The sequence below is a fragment of the Pongo pygmaeus genome, chromosome 16 (assembly GCF_028885625.2).
Source record: "Pongo pygmaeus isolate AG05252 chromosome 16, NHGRI_mPonPyg2-v2.0_pri, whole genome shotgun sequence".
In the NCBI taxonomy this organism is placed as follows: domain Eukaryota; kingdom Metazoa; phylum Chordata; class Mammalia; order Primates; family Hominidae; genus Pongo; species Pongo pygmaeus.
The window spans coordinates 91058978-91076247 of NC_072389.2; the positions used below are offsets into that span (position 1 = coordinate 91058978).

A 17270-nucleotide genomic window follows, 5' to 3' on the forward strand; every position below is an offset into this window, starting at 1 on the left:
TGAACTTGTGGAACAGCTGGAGTGGGTCTCTTACTCGCTTACCCCTCCTAACTGAATAATTCTCCCTCTCTGGTTGTTTGCTGTGTTGAGAAAGTCTTCACTGGCTCTCATGGCGTTTTTGAGAAAGATATTAAAGGGGCTTGAATTAAAGCACAGGAAGTGGAATAAATGGCAGGAAACATTTGATCATTTCTGGCACTGTCAGAATGAAAGCCCAATATTTGATTTGAGAGGTTGCAGGACAGTAGCAAATGTTTTGATGGGGGTGTGTGTGTGTGTGTGTGTGTGTGTGTGTGTGTGTGTGTGTGTGTGTGTGTGTGTGTGTGTGTGTGTGTGTGTGTGTGTGTGTGTGTGTGTGTGCGCGCGCGCGCGCGCGCACGCCTGTGTATACTCTCAACTTTGTATCTTTTTTTTTCTTTGCCCTTCTCTCTAATATTCACTCTTGTCTAGATTTTCGTAATATAATTGGAAGAAGCAAAGGCCCTTCCTCCTCTGTTAATGAGTTACAACCTTTCACAGGTCCAAGAAAAGCGACAGAAGGGACTTTCTACTTTGTAGGCTTATTATTGTTTTTCATTTTCTACTAAAAGTTTATTTTCCCATGTGCTGTTTATCGGTGTGTATGCATTGTTAACTGCATTTCCACCATGTTGCATAAGGAACATTTGCAGTTTGGTTTATAATGTCACCATTCGTGCTCCATAAGGGAGGTCTCTGCTCTATCTCTCGTATATCCAGTACCTAAAACTCACTGCCTGGCACTTAAGTGGTGCTCCAGTATATGTCAGCATTCCAAAGGTCTTTGTTACTGTAAATAGAGCATTGATGTGAATAGTACAGAGGATGGTGGGTTCTATCATGATCTCTCTTGGCAGGGATTTATCCAGAGTCATTTGAATAATTACCATGTACCAACTAGTATGTCTGGTCCTGGGTACGTACATATTTAGGACCTTTAGAGAGCTTATATGTTGGTAGGAGAGGACACACTAGGAAACCAACAATTACAGTATGGAGGTGCTGTTAAGAGATTTGAGGTGTGCATTAGAGAGCAGAGAGGAAGGCTACCTGACCCAGTTTAGAGTGAGTTGAGAGAATTAGGGGATTGTTTCATGAAGGAGATGATGGTTACATGATCATGTTCTGTAAGATGAGGAAGAGTTAGCAGGGGAAAGGGGAGGAAAGGCTTGGAATTAAGGTAGGAAAGGCTTGGAGCCCTGAGCAAACTTTGTCCTTATGATTGGGGAAGTACTCTCTTCAGTTTTCAAGTTATGCACCATTTTGACTAATCTTTAAGGAAGTAATGTAATTAGTTAGTTTGGACTTAACTCATCTCATAATTTGAACAGAGGTTTTTTGTTTTGTTTTAATAATGGAGCAGTTTAAGAAAGAACTTACCTTGTTTACCCTACCCTAATCAAACCAAACCAAATGAGGTGTTGCATCCTTCTCTGTGCATACCTGCATATGATTCTAAATTAGGAAAGAAAAACCGACCCAACTCTCTTGTGAATAGGAGTTGCTGTTAGTGTACAATTTCTTATTTTGGCAGCAAACCCATCTCAGCAGTGCAGATGTTCTGCGGTAAAATAGGTGACTTATTAATATGATATTTTCTGGTTGTGAAGAACAGTTGCATGGCTAGTATAGAAGTGACCTATTTGAATATAGTACAATATTAATCTGCAGGCATGCTTCAGAGATATTGTGGGTTCGGTTTCAGACTACTGGAATAAAGTGAACATTGCAATGAAGCAAGTCACACAATGTTTTTTGTTTCCCAGTGCATATAAGTTTTGTTTATACTATGCTGTAGTCTAGTGTGTGATAGCATTGCATCTAAAAATGTACATCCCTTAATTGAAAAATATTGCTAAAAAATGCTAACAATCATGCGAACCTTCAACAAGTCATAATCTTTTTTGCTGGCTGGTCTTGCCTTGATGTGGATGGCTGCTGACTGATCAGGTGGTGGTTGCTGAAGATTGGAACAGCTTAGGCAATTTCTTAAAATAAGACAACAGTGAAGTTTGCTGCATTGATTGACTCTTCCTTGACAAAAGATTTCTCTGTAACATGTGATGCTGTTGGATAGCATTTTGCCCACGGTAGAAACTCATTTCAAAGTTGGAGTCACTCCTCTCCAACCCTGCTGCTAGTTGATCAACTAAGTTTATGTAATACTCTAAATCCTTTGTTGTCATTTCAGCAGTTCACAGCATCTGCATCAAGAGTAGATTCCATGTCTAGAAACCACTTTCTTTGTTCATTCCATAAGAAGCAACCTGCCATCTGTTCACGTTTTATCATGAGATTGCAGGAATTCAGTCATATGTTCAGGCTCCATTTCCAATTCTAATTCTTTTGCTGTTTCCACCACATGTCCAGTGACTTCCTCCATTGAAGTCTGGAACCCCTCCAAGTCATCCTTCAGGGCTGGAATCAACGTCTTCCAAAACTCCTGTTAATGTTGATATTTTGATGTTCTCCCATGAATTGTGAATGTTCTTAATGGCATCTAGAATGGTGAATCCTTTGCAGAAGGTTTTCAATTGGCTTTGCCCGGATTCATCAGAGGATGAATGGCAGGTCTAGGATTATGAAATTAGTTTCTTAAATCATAAGACTTGAAAGCCAAACTTACTTCTGGATCAGTGGGCTGAAGAAAGCAAGTGTGTTAGCAGGCATGAAAACAACATTAACTTCCTTGTTCATCTCTGTCATAGCTCTTGGGTGATCCAGGTGCATTGTCAGTGAGCAGGATTCTTTTTTTTCTGGGCAGTAGGTCACAACAGTGACCTCAAAATATTTATTAAACCATGCTATAAACAGATATTCTGTCCAGGCTTTGTTCTAGTTATGGAAACACAGAGTAGACTTAGCATAATTCTTATGGGCTCTAGAATTTTTTGAATGGTAAATGAGCATTGGCTTCAACTTAAAGTCATCAGCTGCATTAGCTCTAACAAGAGAGTCAGCTTGTCCTTTGAGGTTTTGAAGCCAGGCATTGACTTTCCCTCTCTAGCTGTGGAAATCCTAGATGGTGTCTTCTTCCAGTATAAGGCTGTTTTGTCTACATTGAAAATCTTTTGTTTAGTGTAGCTACTTTCATCATTTGTCTAGATTATCTGGATAACTTGCTGCAGCTTCTATGTCAGCACTTGCTGTTTGGTAGTGCACTTTTATGTTTTGGAGATAGCTTCTTGTCCTTAAACCTCATGAACCAGGCTCTGCTAGCTTGCTAGCTTTTCTTCTGCAGCTTCTTCACCTGTTCGCCTTCATAGAACTGAAGAGATTATTTAGGGCCTTGCTCCGGATTGGCCTTTGGTTTAAGGGAATGTTGTGGCTGGCTTGATCTTCTATCCAGATCACTCAAGCTTTCATATTGTTAATTTGTTAATAGTAATAAGGCTATTGTGCTTTCTTATTATTTATGTGCTCACTGGAATAACACTTTTAATTTCCTGCAAGAACTTTTCCTTTGCATTCACAACTTGGCTGTTTGTTGCAAGAGGCCTAGCTTTCTGCCTGTCTCAGCTTTTGACATGCCTTCCTTGCTAAGCTTAATTATTTCTAGCTTTTGAGTTAAAGTGAGAGATGTGTGATTCTTCCTTTCACTTGAACACTTAGAAGCCATCGTGGGGTTATTCACTGGTCTCATTTCAATATTACTATGTCTTAGGGAATAGGGAGACTCAAGAAGAGGGAGAGAGATGGGGAAGCAGCAAGTTGGTGGAGCAGTTAGAGCATACACAACATTTATTTAGTTTGCTGTCTTCTGTGGGCACAGTTGGTGGTGCCCTAAAACAATTACAATAGTAACATAAAAAACATAAAAGATCAATGATCACAGATTACCATAACAGATATAATAATGAAGATGTTTGAAATATTGTGAGCATTACCAAAATGTGACACAGAGGCATGAAGTGAGCCACATGTGTTTTGGAAAAATGGTGCTGATAGACTTGCTTGATGTAGGGTTGCCACAAACCTTCAATTTGTTAAAAATCTATATCTTCGAAGTGTAATAAAGTGAAATGCATTAAAATGAGATTTGCCTATATTCAGGTTTATTATTTTTATTGAGATTACCTTTTTGTTATGTATAAAAAGCCTGGTTATAAATTACAGTTTTCTAGGTGTGTTTATATAAGATAAAACCTTTTGGTTCTTGGAAAACAGTTTTGGGAATGTCAAACTAATTTTTCATTTTAGGATTCCTCTAAGAACTTACACTAGAGGCCAGTCCTGGTGGCTCAACACCTGTAATCCCAGCACTTTGGGAGGCCGAAGTGGGCAGATCACTTGAGATCAGGAGTTCAAGACTAGCCTGGCCAACATGGTGAAACCGCTTCTCTACCAAAAATATAAAAAATCAGCTGGTGTGGTGGCACACGCCTGTAATCCCATCTACTTGGGAGGCTGAGGCAGGAGAATCACTTGAACCCAGAAGGTGGAGGTTGCAGTGAGTTGAGATTGTGCCACTGCACTCCAGCCTGGGCGACAGAGTGAGACTCTGTCTCAAAAAAAAAAAAAAAAAAAAGCTTACCTCAGATAGGACTTAATTATCCTCTTTCCATTACGGTGGGAATTAGGGTAAGACTTTTGAAAGTACTGTTATTAATTGGTGGGGTAGATAAGTTTTCTTGAGCAGATGAGGTTTTTGGTTTTTAAAAATAGCCCAAAAGATACTCAGAAACAAGATTGGTTTAAAAAAAAAGACTCATTATCAGATTGCGAAGTATTTGTTTTATGTGAAGAGAGAAAATAAGAGACATCTATAAAGTAATACCTTTCTAATGCTATTTTTGAAGATTCTTGTGAAAAAGAAGCTCCAAAAATACTTGAGCAATGGCAGTATTGGTGAAGGACTAATTCATCCAGACGAACTTTGCATAGGATAATCCTCGGTTCATTCTATAATATCCAGTTTTGGCTCTTAATCAGGATTCATGTTATGGAAATCTTCTTTAAAATATTTTATATTGGTTTAGTCATTAATACTAATGGGTCCCTCACTTAGCCTAAATGTAAGGTGTCACTGTATTACAAGACCTTGAATTAATAAGCCAAGTGCTAATTAGGAAAGTTGACAAGCAGTGTTCAGCCACTGGGGCAAGAACTCAGTCATCTCCCATTGTGTGCCAGTGAGCCTTTACTGTTTAGTGGGCTCTGTGATTACTGTCTAGGATAATCTAAAACAAAAATAGGTAGAAATCTAAGAGAATGAGTTTGTGTGTATGCAAATTCACCTGAATATTGAGGTAACACAGGCTGTGGATAAATTTTTGTTTTTTGTGTTTTTTTTGGTTATAACTGACACAATTGCGCATATTTAAAGTGTATTTTCACATGTAGTCTTATAAAGAAAAGCAAATGATCATAAAAATGTAAATGAGAGAAAATATTCTTAGTTCTCAGTGTCATTCAGGAAAAACTTGTTGGAAGATGGTATGTGATAGTTGTTGAGGTTTATTTGTCTAGCACAGTTTCTACTCAGTTACTTTGTCATTTAAGATCCTAAGTAGAGAGAGATTCTAGCCACTACCCTATCTCTGTCTGCAGTGTTTTTTAAAAGACAGTGCAGTGCAATGTATTTTCTGATGATATCCTTTCTTTCATAAACATCTCTAAAGAATTATTTCTGTGTAATTCTTGTAGCCATCATTGGTATATAGTTGTGTTGACTAGAGATTTTAAGTTGTACGTGTCTGAAGTACGGTTTCCGCACAACCTCCTTAGTATTGTTTTCTGGTTTATAAGAATTGAAACCTTGTTCTTAATTTGTCCAGGTCTTCTGTCTGTATTCTGCTTTCATGGGAATAAACAACACTAGTTACTAGAAATTTTGAGATTTTTTTTTCTCCTTCCTTCTCCTAGTACACGATGTTTTGAGAGGCCTGTGTTATCCTAAATGCTTGATGGAGCACTTTTATGATGGGAGTATGAGTGGTATGCAAGTCTATCGACTCCTCTAGGCAAGTTTGTAGTTGTGTGTGTGTGTGCGCACACACACGCTTTAAAAGTAAAATGTTAACCATGTATGTTTGGTAAATGCTAGACTGTAGTTTTAAAACTGGAAGAAACCATTGAAATTATCTTGTCAAATTTGTTCATTTTATTGATGAGGAATTTGAGGGCCAAAGAGGCAACTCTGATAAGGCCAATTATAGAATTAATTCTAAGGACCTGCATTTGGGTCTAGAAAACCAGTTATGGAAATATAGATGAAGGAAGTCTTGGTTTAAGTGGAGCATTTAGTTGACCATAATAAGCTTATGTTAGTCATAAGTGACATGGCTGTCAGAGTTGCTAAGTTGATCTTGAATTACAATAATAAAAGTATGTCAAAACAAGGAGAAAGGGGTGACCTGTTAGAGAAGGCAACAACAGCAGAATATTTGAAGTATCAAATGTGTTTAGTCCTGGATCGCCAGTTTTCAGAGGAACATTGACGAACTGGAGCTTACTATCCAACTTACACTCCTGAGAACTATTTAAAACCAGAATCCCCCACCAGGTTCTCCAGGTGCTCACTATATCTGACTTCAAGTGTTCTTCCTGGCCACATGAACAAGTCTGGTTTTTTGCCTGTTTTTCTTAATGTAATTCTCTTGCTTTTCCTTCTGTATAAAGATCACAGTGACACCTTTACTTTCCTAGGCATGATCAGGCCATGGTACCTTTATTGATTGATTGATTGAGACAGAGTTTTGCTCTTGTTGCCCAGGCTGGAGTGCAATGGTGTGATCTTGGCTCACCGCAACCTCCGCCTCCTGGGTTCAAGTGATTCTCCTGCCTCAGCCTCCTGAGCAGCTGGGATTACAGGCATGCGCCACCACACCTGGCTAATTTTGTATTTTTAATAGAGACGGGGTTTCTCCATGTTGGTCAGGCTGGTCTCAAACCGTCCACCTTAGGTGATCTGCCTGCCTCGGCCTCCCAAAGTGCTGGGATTACAGGCGTGAGCCACCTCGCCTGACTTTACCCTTACTTAAAGCTGTGAAGGCTGGAAGCTGTTTCCCAGACTTCTTGTAAAGTTTGGCCCCAAGCCTCAGAATGCGTTTTCTCCTTGTTTTTCAAAGTGGCTGGGGGGTTTAAATGAACATTTGTGGGTTTGTACCCATGCTACTGATGTCTTGTTTCTAACAAGGACATATAAAATTTCTTGGCCTTGCACTCACTTTTGGCTTTCTGGTGATCTTGCATATCAGAGATGGTAGCTGTCGGTAGTACTATGGGTTGTCTACCGGAAAAACAAAAACACCCCTGAGAAAGCACACAGTTAAAAATGGTATTAGAATGACCGTCCAATACTTTTCTACCAGATAATCATTATTTTCATTATCATACCTTCTGAGTTTCCACCTGGAGAGGAAGGGAACTAATCTTTATTGAACACTTAGGATGTGCCAGACAATGAACAAGTGCTTTACAATGTAGATTTTGTTTTTCCTTACCTTATAGTGGTGTTCTTACCCCACTTACAGATGAAGAAACTGTGGTACATGCATAAAGTAATGTTACATAGCTAGTGAAGCTGGAATTTGAATTCAGAATCTTGACTGAAAAGATCTTGTTTGACTTTTATGACCACAAAAGACAAATGATATTACTCTCTTACTTAGAATGGCCTAAGTCCTACCATTTTTCTACCTAATTATTTACTTTTACACCTCTTGGGCCCCCTATCTGTTTTCCCTAGCATATTTTCTTGAGTTCTTAATTATCTTGAGTTCCTAATTTGGAATCATGTATTACTTCTGGCAGTTTTCCCAGATAATCTCCTTTCATTTCTCTCGTGCAAGACTAATGGGCCATCTGGGAGGTGTTTTTCAGGGTAGGGAAGAGTCAGAGGCCTGACTACCTCTGTGCAGCAAGGGAAGTAATTCCCTAAACTATTTCTTAAAATTCTGTCTTGATTGGACTAATTTTCTGTATTAGTTGAATATCTACTATAGTACTCTTTGTTGAAATGATTTGGTCCTAGGTGCCTAAGAAAATAGTAACCTCCCTCTGGCCTTCAGGAAATTTAGGATTCGGTTTGGGAGTTAAAGTGTGCACATAATTGGTGAGTATGATAAGTGCCACAAGGCCATAGATCGATCAACCAGCCAACCAACCAGCCAACCAAAAACCAAACCATTGGCTGTTCAGAGTAGGGAAGAGAGCACAAATCTGCATAGTTATAACAGGGAGGCTATTCTCAGTCCTGGCTCTGGATGAGAATATCCTGGAGAGATTTTAATTCAGTAGGTCTAGGGTGGCACAGGAATCTGTGATGCTGATATGCACTGGGATTTATGCTATCAAGGATAATCTTTTATTTCTTTAGTTCTCCAAAGCATGTTTGTTTTTATCTTTTGAATATTCCCTTGCATTTTCCCCTGCACTTTACTCTGAAGTGGGAATAATGGAACTTGGGTGCCTGTTGGCTCATTCACCATGTTGAGTTAGTAGATCTGTGAACGAGATCTGTAATGGATTTAGGCAGAATGTCCAATGTGGAAGTAAATTCAGTCTGTCTTGGAATTAATTGTAGAATCTAGTAAAGTAGGCTTCATTTATTTGCATATCTTTTGGACTAAACTTTTGTATTTAATAGAATGCCTCGTCATATTCTGTAAAGTCTCATTAATATGGACCCTGCAATTTAAATCTGCATTTTGGAGGCACACTGGGGTAAAGTTTATCCTTAATAAGGACACTGTTGTTTACTGTAATGGGCTAATTACATGTCTTAATCGTTGTAGCAGGTTGAATACAACCTCTTCTTGGCAGTGTTTTACTGGCTCCTACTTTCAAGTTATTATGCGCCTTATAGTAGTAAAAATTTAGTTAGTTAATTTGTCTCTCCTAAGCAGTTAGAAATTAGTTGAAGTTGTAAACGCTGTTAGCTGAATAGAAATAAGCTGACACTTTCTCTTCAATTGTAGAGAGAGATTATGTGACTTAATCTTTCCCATCAGGGGGATGTGAGTGATTGGAATGCTAGTGGCTGACAGTGGGTTTGTTTCTTAAAGGCTATATGTTGTACTTCACTGAACCACCTGTACAGCTAAGCTGTCTTGAAGTTCTAGTCATTTCTCCTCTTGTGGTTGGAGTGATACTGTGGGTCTTGGTAACGTTTCTGCCTTTTGTTCTGTTTTAACATGTCAGACAGTTACTCTTTGGCCTTCTTCATTGTTATCCTAATCATTATGTATAACAACTAGCATTTGAATACCTACCATATACGGGGCGTCATGCTTGCTGGCCTTATGTACATTGGCCTAATATTTATAATACCTGTGTGAGTAGTGCTGTTGTTATCCACATTTTGCAGGTGAAAAAGCAAGGCTTTGAGGGTTTAAATACTTGCACTAGGTCAAAGAGCTAACAAATGAAAAGATCCCACATTCAGATCCACACATGCTTTTAGAACCTGTGTTTTTAGCTTTTATCTGTTGCCCCAGCACCAGGCCAGATCATCATCATCACTTTTCTCTTTTCCTTATCAAGTTGGTAAGCAGCTATTGGTTCTTCTGGTGATACTGAGAGATAAAGGTCATAGTTAGTGAATAATCAGTTAGCATTTTAAAAATAATTGCTGCTGCATTGTGATTCCAGAGAACGGAATAACCATAAATGTATTACTTCTCAGACATTCACAGTGATGGTGTAGAGGCTCATGCTCACTCTAGGGCAAGCAACATTATAACATTGTTTAGAAGCCTGATTTGCTATAAATTGAGGAACAAGGTGTATCAGGAAAATCTAAAATATCCCTTTGTTTATCCCAATACAGTGATTATGAACTTGAGGCTGGGAGCTGAACTCTTATACCTTAGCTCTTCCAGCTCTGTAACTCTAGGCAAATTACTTATGCTCCCCACACCTCAGTTTTCTCATGTGTAAAACAAGGATAGTGCTAGTACATTCTTTAAAGAGATTTTATAAGGATGAATTAAGACAATGTGAAGAACTTAGCAGAGTGTCTTATATATACCAAGCTTCAAATATTGCTTTACTATCTTGAGTTAATAGGATAATCAAAGAGGTATTAAATCGAGAGTGGATATAAAAGCTTTGAGGTGGAGAGAGTGGTCAGGTGATGAGGTGCTGGTTACCTTGCCCCTTAGTGTTTAGCTGACTTGTGTTGGTGGTCCTAAAGTCAACTCTTTCCAGCTTTTAGGTAGTAACTTCAAGATGTATGTAAAAATCCTAAATTCTGAAATATTTTAAAACATTTTAAAGTGGTTTACATTTTACAATATTCTTGCTTGTAGGCAATATGAAACTCAATTAGATGGTAAAAAAATGATTACCAGATTCTTTAGCAGATCAACTCTATGTTATAATCTGAAAGAGTTGTGTGCTTACGTGTTTTTATTTATTTGGAGAGGTTCAGGCAAAAGAAATGTCAACAGTGGTACAGTTACGGATCCAAATGAAGAATTGCTATAGTTGTGCAGATCTGGGATTTGGTGTATGAAAAAGATGCCTAAATTTCATTGAGAGGCTGTTTAGATGAGAGGCACTTTCCAACACTGGGATTCTACTTTTTTGAGTGTTGAATGTTACATACCAGATTAGTTCTCATTTCTTTTTTTTTTTTTTAGAAGAATACGTATTTTAGTCTAAGAACAATGGAAAATAGCTTTCTGTTTTAGCCATTTCAACTCAATTCTAACCTCATTCCTAACTTAGCCTAACTCTATAGTTTATTTTGGCTGCAAAATCCTGCCCACTTTATCTTCTATAAAAATGTATTTTTCCTTCAATGTGGGGAAAAATGAAAGCTAACATATTTATTTTGGATTATCTTTTTACCCCATTATTTTCCTAACCTTGAGCTCTGTTCATGCCTCTGCAAGTCTTAAAAAAGAAAAGTTGATTCAGTTTGAGGATAGCTGAAACATTTTTTATGCAGAAAGTGGTTTGTAAAATACGGGAGAATTCTACTGAATTCCCTCTTAGGGCATCATTCAGTAGTAGCTTACTGGTGATAAAGATTACTATTGATGTCTTTACTATTCTGGGAAAGTTTTAAAGTTTACACGGAGAATGTTAGAATTCAGTATATAAACCAGGGAAAACTTTACTTTATTATCTGAAAAAGACCTAAGTGGATATAAGGCCTCATTATACCACTCAATTTTCATTCACTTCGCAGAATTGACTTTTATGAAGCTAATATAATACAAGGTGAAAAAAATGATCCATGATCCTGGCGGTGTTGCTATGGTCTAATTTCCATCACTTTGTGAGTCATATTACTACAAAAGGGCAGAAAGCACTGGGGGAGGCTCTTAGCAGATTTCTAACTACTTTGTTTACTTTGGTTGATAGGGAGTTTGCTGTCATATTTTTGAAAGGTGGTGGTGGTGGGATTGTCTGCTATCTCCTTTCTCTGCCACCTCCCAAGTATATAGGTGATGGTTACAATTTGGAAAATATAGAAAGAGAAAAAAATATATACCCCATTATCTTGAGATACTTAACATTTTAGTTTTCTTCTTGCTTTTTTCTCTTTCTTACATGGTTTTAAAAATAGTTTTTAAAATATTAAATCATATACCATTATTTTCTCCTTTTTTTCCCCGTTTAACACTGTGTTCCCCTTCTGTACAGTTTTTTTTTTTTTTTTTGGAGTTCTATTTTAAGGGATAGCATAATTTTGTTCTTTGGAGCTATCCCATTTAACCGGTTCTCTGTTGTTAGACAGCAACGTCCCCCCTCCAAAACAACTTTTCCTCTCAATTCCAACATTATTTCCTTATGATAAAGTAAAATTACTGGATTAAAGTTTGAACGTTTTCAAGTATCTTCATATAGAAATGTGTTAAATTTTATCCAAAATGCTTGTGACCACTTCTTATTTCATTCCCATCATCTAAGAATGGGAGCACTTGTTTCTCCATGTCTTTGTCGGTAGTGGGCATTTTCGCTTTCCTACACTTTTTCTTCGATTTCTAGGTGGAAGATGATACCACCCCACATTCAATGATACTTAGAAATGCTGTGAATGCCTAGTCAGTCCACAAACTCCTTAGCCTTTGTTTTTGGTTTAAACCCAGTTCTGGGGACTTCCTGATCATCCCTTCTTGGTATTAGCTAAGCTTCCTAAACACATGGATGTTTGTGTAAGATTAGTATGGTTTCATTAAAACCAGGTTGTCAGCCAGATGTGGTGGCTCACGCCTGTAATCACAGCACTTTGGGAGGTTGAAGCGGGTGGATCACCGAGATCAGCCTGACCAACATGGTGAAAACCCTCTCTACTAAAAATATAAAAATTAGTTGGGCATGGTGGTGCGTGCCTGTAATTCCAGCTACTCGGGAGGCTGAGGCAGGAGAATCACTTGAACCCGGGAGGTGGAGGTCACGGTGAGCCGAAATTGTGCCACTGCACTCCAGCCTGGGTGACAGAGCGAGACTCCGTCTCAAAAAAGAATAAAAATAAAAAATAATAAAAAATAAACCAGGTTGTCACTGAAAAGTTAAGGAAGCATTTGGAAATTACTGTAAAGGAAAAAGAACACCTAACAAAGCTTTCAGTGTTGGCAGTGTTCTGTGCCCACCCTTTATATATTTAGCAATTACTTTAGCTGAACCAGTTTGTTCATCTAGAAGAACCAGTCAGAATGTCTCTGCCCTTCCCTTCCTCTAAGCACACACAATGGTCATCTCCTCCCTTTGCCTTTTCTTTTGACCATGACTAGCAGGTCCTCAGCTAGCTTACTTGTTATAGACTTGTTGACACAACTTTATAGCTCTGTTTCTATCAGGCATATTTCTGTTTTATAGATGAAAACTTTTTCTTAATTTAAATTTCCCTTTTCCTGGAATTTATTCATGTGTTCTGAAATGCTGCTGTTATTGTAACTTACTGTGTTGTAAATTCATGGATTTTATCTGGGAGGATCTTGACTTTGATACTGAAAAGCTGATGCAAAATCTTAAACAGGCAGATAAAAAAGAGCTTGTCAAATAGATAAAGGAGCTTTCTTCTTTCTATATTAATCAGTAAAAAATGTTCTGTCTAGGATTTGCCTAGGTGACTCTTTTCAAAATCAGTTTTCACCTGAGGTCATTCAGGTACCTAAAAGGGAGGGGAGTATCTAAACAGTGACAAAGCTGTCAACAGGGCATTGCATCAAGTTCTCTTACACACTTTCCTTTTTGCTATCAAAGCTGCTTTCTCAGAGCCATCCAGTTACTAGTTACTCTTGTCATATATGCAGTTTGAAGAAGTTTACTTTTGCCTCTTTTTTCTCGCCTCTACCAAGGTAATGATGACCATTTAGAAGCCAAGGATTAATTTTGGGAATGGCTTAGTGTGGTGGAAATTTAAAAAAAAAAATCTGCAGTGGCTTAAATAATGCAAGTAGATTTCACTGTAGGGACTGATATAGCAGTTATAAGAGCCCACAGTTTGAAAGCAAGAGAAACTCCAAAAAAACAAAACAAAACAAACTGGTGTCATTGCTGTCATTCTAAGCTTTACACATTTCTGTTCACTTGAGGTCTTTTGTGTGATTATGTTTTCACATGTGTAGAAACCTAGGAGTGGAATTGCTGGGTAACACTTTTCCAAAGTGGCTATACATTTTATAGTTCCTCCAGCAATATATGAGGGCTTCAGTTTTCCACACATTTTGCCAATACTTGGTATTTTTAATCTTTTTTTTAATGGCCGTTCTGGTGGGTGTGTATTGATAATGACCAATAATGTTAAGCTTTTTTTTTTACTGTTCATATTTGCCATTTGTTTATTTTCTTTGGTCAAGTGTCTGTTCAAACCTTTTGCCTGTTAAAAAAATTTACTGTTTTTGTATTGAGTTATAAGAGTTCTTTATATATCCTGCATATAGGCCCTTTATTAGTTTATATAATTTGCAAATATTTTTTCCTAGTCTGTGACGTGTCTTATCTTTTAATTTTCTTGATGGTGTCTTTTGAAGAGGAAAAGTTTTTAATTTTGATGAAATCTAGTGTATCATGTTTTCTTTTATAGATCATACATTTGTTGTCATATGTCTAAGGGATCTTTGCCTTAGCCAAGATCACAAAGATTTTCTCTTATGTTTTCTTCTAGATGTTTTATAGTTTATTTTGTATGTTTGTATCTGTGATCCCTATTTGGGTTTATTTTTGTGTATGGTGTAAGCTAGGGTGTAAGTTCATTTTTTGCATGTGGATATTTGCTTGTTCTGGTGCCATTTATTGATAAGTCTCTTAAAAGTTTTTTTTTTCTGTTAAACTGTATTACTGCCTCTCAGTCTTACATATGCTGTGAACACAGGCCTTCATTTTCTGACTGAATTGGGAGAAGAGGGAGGAAAGGAGTTTGTCTTGGGTCTTGGCCTTATTGTAGGGAGCTTTTGTATCATAGTTCACTTTGCTTGATTCTGCCCTTTAAGAAGATATTCACAGTCTTTGTGAACAACGAATAGAGTTCTGGTCAGTTTGGCTTTAGTTAAGAAGATGACTCTGTTATCCTCTCCCTAGGGATGATTATGAAATCTTATTTTACACAGTTAGGGCTGGGTAAGCCTAGGATAGTACAAGCTATCGGACAGAACATTTGTTAAAAATATTTTTAGGCTGGGCGCGGTGGCTCACGCCTGTAATCCCAGCACTTTGGGAGGCTGAGGTGGGCGGATCACGAGGTCAGGAGTTCGAGACCAGCCTGGCCAACATGGTGAAACCCCATCTCTACTAAAAATACAAAAATTAGCTGGGCACGGTGGCAGGTGCCTGTAATCCCAGCTACTCAGGAGGCTGAGGCAGGAGAATTGCTTGAACCCAGGAGGCGGAGGTTGCAGTGAGCCGAGATCGTGCCACTGCACTCCAGCCTGGGTGATAGAGCAAGATTCTGTCTCAAAAAAAAAAAAAAAAAAAAAAAATATATATATATATATATATATATTTCTAGCATGAGAATGATGAAACTCTTCTTAAAACATTTTATTTTCTTTTTCCAAATAGTTGTTTCTAACTATAAAAGTAAAACATGTTTATTACAGAAACGTTTGGAAATTACCACAAGTATGAAGAAAAAACTTTCTTCCCCTGTCATTGCCATCCTGATTTTGGCTCAGCAACACTTTTAATTTTGTGCGATTGAAATAGGGACCCTGGACCACTTAGTTTCTTGGAATAATTTTTGGATCTACTGAAGGATTCAGGCCTTTTAAAAAATATTTCTCTTGAGAAGGGAAAAGGATGGGAACTCACATTTGATGAGCATCTATTGTGAGCTAGGCCTTGTATCCCAGAAAGCTCTGTGAAGCATTAAAATTACATTAAAATAGCATGAAAAATTTGTTTCCTCTCTTCATCCTCTCTAACTCCCTGCTTTTTTAAGGCTTGGGTTAAATAATTTGCCCGATGTCACTCAGCTAGTATGTGGTAGATTTGAAAAGTTGGGGAAAACTTAAGTATCATTTAGTTAAAATTGTTAATCTGTGTCTTATTTCATGGTTTAAGAAAGGAAGTTCTCCCCCCACCCCCCCCACACAGTTTTCTGGCTTCTGTGGTCTTCCTTTTACTTTCTATCAGATTTAGAAGTCCCAAGATCCCCTTATGTCCTACTCAAATTAAGACTTGTTTCTCTTCTCCTTTCTGTATTGTGCTTTCAACTCTGAGACCCTGTTTTAGCTTTGGTGTTTATTAGCTGAATAAAAAGATAAAGTAAGAGCTAGCTTAGAGTTTTAATAGGGAACATTTCTTGAATTGGATTGATTTCATCGTCAATTTTACTTTCTTAAGTATTAACTAATTACTAGCTGTGGATTCCCAGGCAAGTCCACTCACTTTCTTCATCTGTAAAATGAACTACCCACTCAGCAATGATCCTTCTGTGGTATGTCAGCATTCCTTATTTATTTTTTTTTTGTAGTAGAACCATGAAATAAATTTCTGGCGATATGGTCACAGAGTATTTGCAGTTGTAACACAATGGTAAGTATCTATATCTAAACATAGAAAAGGTACAGTATAAATGCAGCATTATAATCTTATATGACCGACTGCTGTCTTATATGCGGTTCGTGGTTGACTGGAAAGTCATTTTGCGGTACATGACTGTATTTGCATTTGTGTCAATGGGTAAAAAGCACTGGTTTCATGTAAAAAAAAAAAAAAGTGTGTGTGTGTGTGTGTGTGTGTATGTAGGGTGTTTGTGATTCTGGAGCCTGATTTTTTCCTTCTTCATTTAGGAGGTATTTATGACTGTCAAGGCTACTTGACTGCCAGAACTTGCCATTGATGTGCTCACTTTATCAAATGGCATAGCTTATTCTAATCTGTTGTTTATTTTGTTGCCATAGTTACCTTTTTGAAAACAGAAAGGTGGTTGATATGTTTGTACAGGAATTCAGGGCCTTTCCCCTGATTGACATCTGCTGGCAGGAATTTTTATCCTAGTGATTCGGGCTAAGGCTTGGGGCTATAATGAGTACAAAGGGAGGTGGGATATTTGAACAGCTTGAAGCAGACTTCTTTATATTAATCCACTCTATTAATTGCTAAATTATTTTATTTAGTGATTTAGGGCTTTCCACTCGAGCCAGCTACTTGTTATATGAATTATATTTATTCGTGACAGGTGTTATGCTTGGGTTCAACATTTAGAACTCAGGCTAGAGTGGAGCACGTTGCTGCTACCTCAGGCTTATTCAGACAGACAAAATAGAAAACAATGAAAGGTGGCCGCTTCCAGATTTCACCTTAGTACATTTGGACTAGTGAACTAGGATGAGCAATAAAAGGTAGTTGAGGTGTGGAAATGAAATCCTAAAGGCAATAAAAAGTAAAATGTTTTCATGTCTCTTTTTCTAGTGCCAATGAACCTTTCACTTGGTTGCAGAACGAATCTACATGGGAGCAAGCAGTTGTTTAGAGTAAAATCTTTGCACAGATGTCTTTTCCCTTTTCACGTGTTAGAAAAATTGGGAAGAAAATCTGTAAGTGAAATGCCAAAAAACTCAATGTAATCTTTTTAGAATGTCTAAGATGGACTACAGAATCAGTCTTAATCTTTTTCAGAAGACATGGCCACAGAGGCTTTTGTGGGAAGGGGATTATAATATAGTTAAAATTTAGTGAAGTCAACACCAGGACTCTAGCAACCCTTCCTGGTGAATTAGTTTTGTTCTTTGTGTCCTTCAGCTTTCCTTTTTGGACCTCTTACTTCCTGGAGGCTTTCTCCCCTAGCCCCTTTGCCTTTGGGTATTCTATTACCACAAAAGGAGTTAACTCTTCATATGGTACAATCATCA

The 17270-nt window shown here is 37.8% G+C and overlaps 1 protein-coding gene across 29 annotated transcripts in view; it reads left to right on the forward strand.

Moving 5' to 3' along the window:
- The window catches only part of AKAP13 (A-kinase anchoring protein 13), a 355124-nt gene that overhangs the window by 40385 nt on the left and 297469 nt on the right, over positions 1-17270 (forward strand). For 23 of the 29 annotated variants that reach the window (XM_063652839.1, XM_063652864.1, XM_063652866.1 and 20 more), the window contains exon 2: positions 16831-16955. The exons of 3 other annotated variants lie outside the window; for them this stretch is intronic. In XM_063652839.1, the coding sequence (XP_063508909.1) occupies positions 16910-16955 (46 nt within the window). In that variant the 5' untranslated portion in view covers positions 16831-16909. Of the gene's footprint in view, positions 1-15889; positions 15952-16830; positions 16956-17270 lie in introns of all 29 variants that reach the window. 3 more of the 29 variants (XM_063652838.1, XM_063652856.1, XM_063652837.1) reach the window with 2 other exon arrangements.